At 40.0% G+C, this 2,500-nt stretch overlaps 1 protein-coding gene across 1 annotated transcript in view; it reads right to left on the bottom strand.

Annotated features, from left to right (window-relative positions):
* Positions 1 to 763: 763 nt before the first annotated feature.
* LOC134189462 (pleiotropic regulator 1-like) overlaps positions 764 to 2,500 on the bottom strand; it is a 4,198-nt gene continuing 2,461 nt past the window's right edge. Inside the window, exons 9-14 of the mRNA XM_062657737.1 lie at positions 2,410 to 2,500; positions 1,907 to 2,008; positions 1,635 to 1,846; positions 1,438 to 1,577; positions 1,054 to 1,247; positions 764 to 991 (exon numbers count right to left, since the gene is read on the bottom strand). The exon at positions 2,410 to 2,500 is cut by the window's right edge and continues 59 nt beyond it. Coding sequence (XP_062513721.1) covers positions 932 to 991; positions 1,054 to 1,247; positions 1,438 to 1,577; positions 1,635 to 1,846; positions 1,907 to 2,008; positions 2,410 to 2,500 — 799 coding nt within the window. The 3' untranslated portion in view covers positions 764 to 931. The remainder of the gene's footprint in view (positions 992 to 1,053; positions 1,248 to 1,437; positions 1,578 to 1,634; positions 1,847 to 1,906; positions 2,009 to 2,409) is intronic.

Genomic DNA, 2,500 nt, shown 5'->3' with positions numbered 1-2,500 from the left:
CTACTAACTACTAACACAAATTGTCTTAAATAGGTGATGTGCATGTGCATGCAAATCACATGTACTTGTCAAAACTGTCAATCTGTAGTGTGCACGTGCAAGCTAAATTTAGAACAACAGTTCTTGACTTCTGGCACATTAGCAGTTCTTGACTTGTGGCGCAAAAGTCATGACAAGGACAGCTTCAAGAAAAATAATCTCACCAAGGACAAGGAAGAAGCATACAGCAAAGGGCACGTACAAGTACTGCAAGATCTGCAACGTGCTCTGGGAGACAACGTGCTCATAGCAAATAATGATATAGTCCCAGGTGTCAGTGCTACCATGATTGAAGGATTTGGTGCTGATGAAAATTCAATTAAACGTCTCCAAGAAAGCTCAAAACAAGGAAAACTGGTACAAGCACATGCAGGCTAGCACCCCGATGGACAAGATAATCATTGCAAAAATATCACCAACTCTCTAGCTGCATTCCTTATTGGTGCGGGTGACTATTCGTACTATGGTTGTTCCAGGGGATGGTCTGTCAGTCCAAGTAACATGGACTGGCTCGTCTGGCACCCAGAGTATGACACCCAGAGCATGACAAACCACTAGGAAAACCAATGGGGCCAGCCACAAAACAAGGTGACGTATATACAAGACACTTTGCTGCTGGAACAGTGGTCACATTTGATGTGAAGACCAACCAAGGTAACATCACATGGGGGTCACACTAATGAAGAAACACTAAGATTTATGTAAATCTTTTTCATGTGACTAATTGTCTGTTGTTGGTGAATGTCATTCGTCAGTATATTCATTTACCAGTCTCCTAATCAATTATTAAAGTCGTACACCAACTTGTGTTTTATGTCTGATGAAATGAACAGAAGCATTTGTGCTAGCATTACACCCCCTTGTTGACCACTAGAAACATTATGTAAGTGCACTAGTATTTTTTCCGTTTCAGAATGTCCGGTTTCCAGTTAATTGGGTGGCTTTCTTCAGTCTACAAACAATGCAGAAAGCCCTCCTACAACTTGATCAGTAAATTTCAAGTGCTAATCTTACCGCCAATTCATCCTCCTTGTAAATCTTTACAGTTTTATCTGATTCTGCTGTAATCAGTCGACTTCCACTCATGTCAAATTCACAGGCAAAGATACCTGCTTCACTATCCAGAGAACCAGGTTGAACCTGGCTTTGAATGCGTTGAAAATTATAGCCAGTTTTCCAGTCCCACAGATGTATAGTTCCATTGTCAGCTGAAGAAACAAGTGATACGCATACATAACTAGAAATACGCATAACTTTCAAAGTAAAATGGAAATCTAACTAATGGACAGGCAACCAAGCAAAATGTTGGCCATTCAAACAGAAGCAAACAAGTACAAAGCCAGACAGATAAGCACTACAAGGCAATAGCCAAAGCAACAGCTGCAATCATCAACTGACCTCCAGAGACAAGAACATTGTCAGAGTTCAAACCCAAGCAGTTGATAATAGCATTGTGACCAGACAGATTCTGGATAAAATTGCCATCCGGGAACTTCCACTGCTTGATGTTGTCTGCTGATCCTGATGCAAAAGAGAACCTACAAAGACAAAATGTTCATTACATTTAAACGTATTAGATGACAATTGATCTATACTGTGTGGGATGAATGGCCAACGATCGAACACTTTTCTTGTGATTTGTCAACGTGCAGCGTGATTTTCCTGCAGCAAGATCCCAAAGACGAATTGTTGAATCATGGCTTCCTGTCACTACCTGTGGGTCAACTCCTTGTGACTTTACTGATGCCACAGTGTTGGTATGACCGACTAATGTATGAATACAAGCCTTTGTGCGAATATCCCAAACCTTAAGTGCACATTCAACAATAGCAAATGTATTTGTAGATAATATAAATTACAAATTTACTCTGGCTGTAGAGTCTCTTCCACATGAAATCAAAATATCAATTGTAGGGTGGAGACATAATGCATGAACTGCACTGAGATGCCCGTGGTAATGTCTAACAACCTATAACACATAGTAAAGACATAACACAGCCCAAAATATGTGCATATCACAATGTATCCTCGTTTCATATCTACATGTCATTTATCGTCAGACTGAACATGTATAAGCAACTCCCTGTACTTGTATATAGGATATGGCTAAATCAGGCTTTGCCATGGCAACACCTAAACTACAGTTTATCTACAAAGTTGTTCATGTCAACTTTCATCTCATTGAGATTGTGAACGTTTCTACTCTAAGATGTGTAGATCACAAATAAGTGCATCATGACTTGACATAAGTGTGATGCAAGTGCCAGCTGCTACAGGAAATAAATGCATGACAAATAGGTGAGACAAAGCTTATAACAAGCTTCGAAGACATCACAAAACCGCAACTTCTTCAAAACTAAATCATACTACCTTGTTTTGCTCCAAGTCCCAGCATTTAACCTGTTTGTCTTCACCACCAGAAAATAAATATGGTTGTCGTTCACTAACAGCCAGTCCCCTC

The sequence above is a fragment of the Corticium candelabrum genome, chromosome 14, assembly GCF_963422355.1.
Source record: "Corticium candelabrum chromosome 14, ooCorCand1.1, whole genome shotgun sequence".
NCBI lineage: Eukaryota > Metazoa > Porifera > Homoscleromorpha > Homosclerophorida > Plakinidae > Corticium > Corticium candelabrum.
Note: the sequence above shows the minus strand (reverse complement) of the source record. Positions and strands in the feature narration are given on the sequence as shown.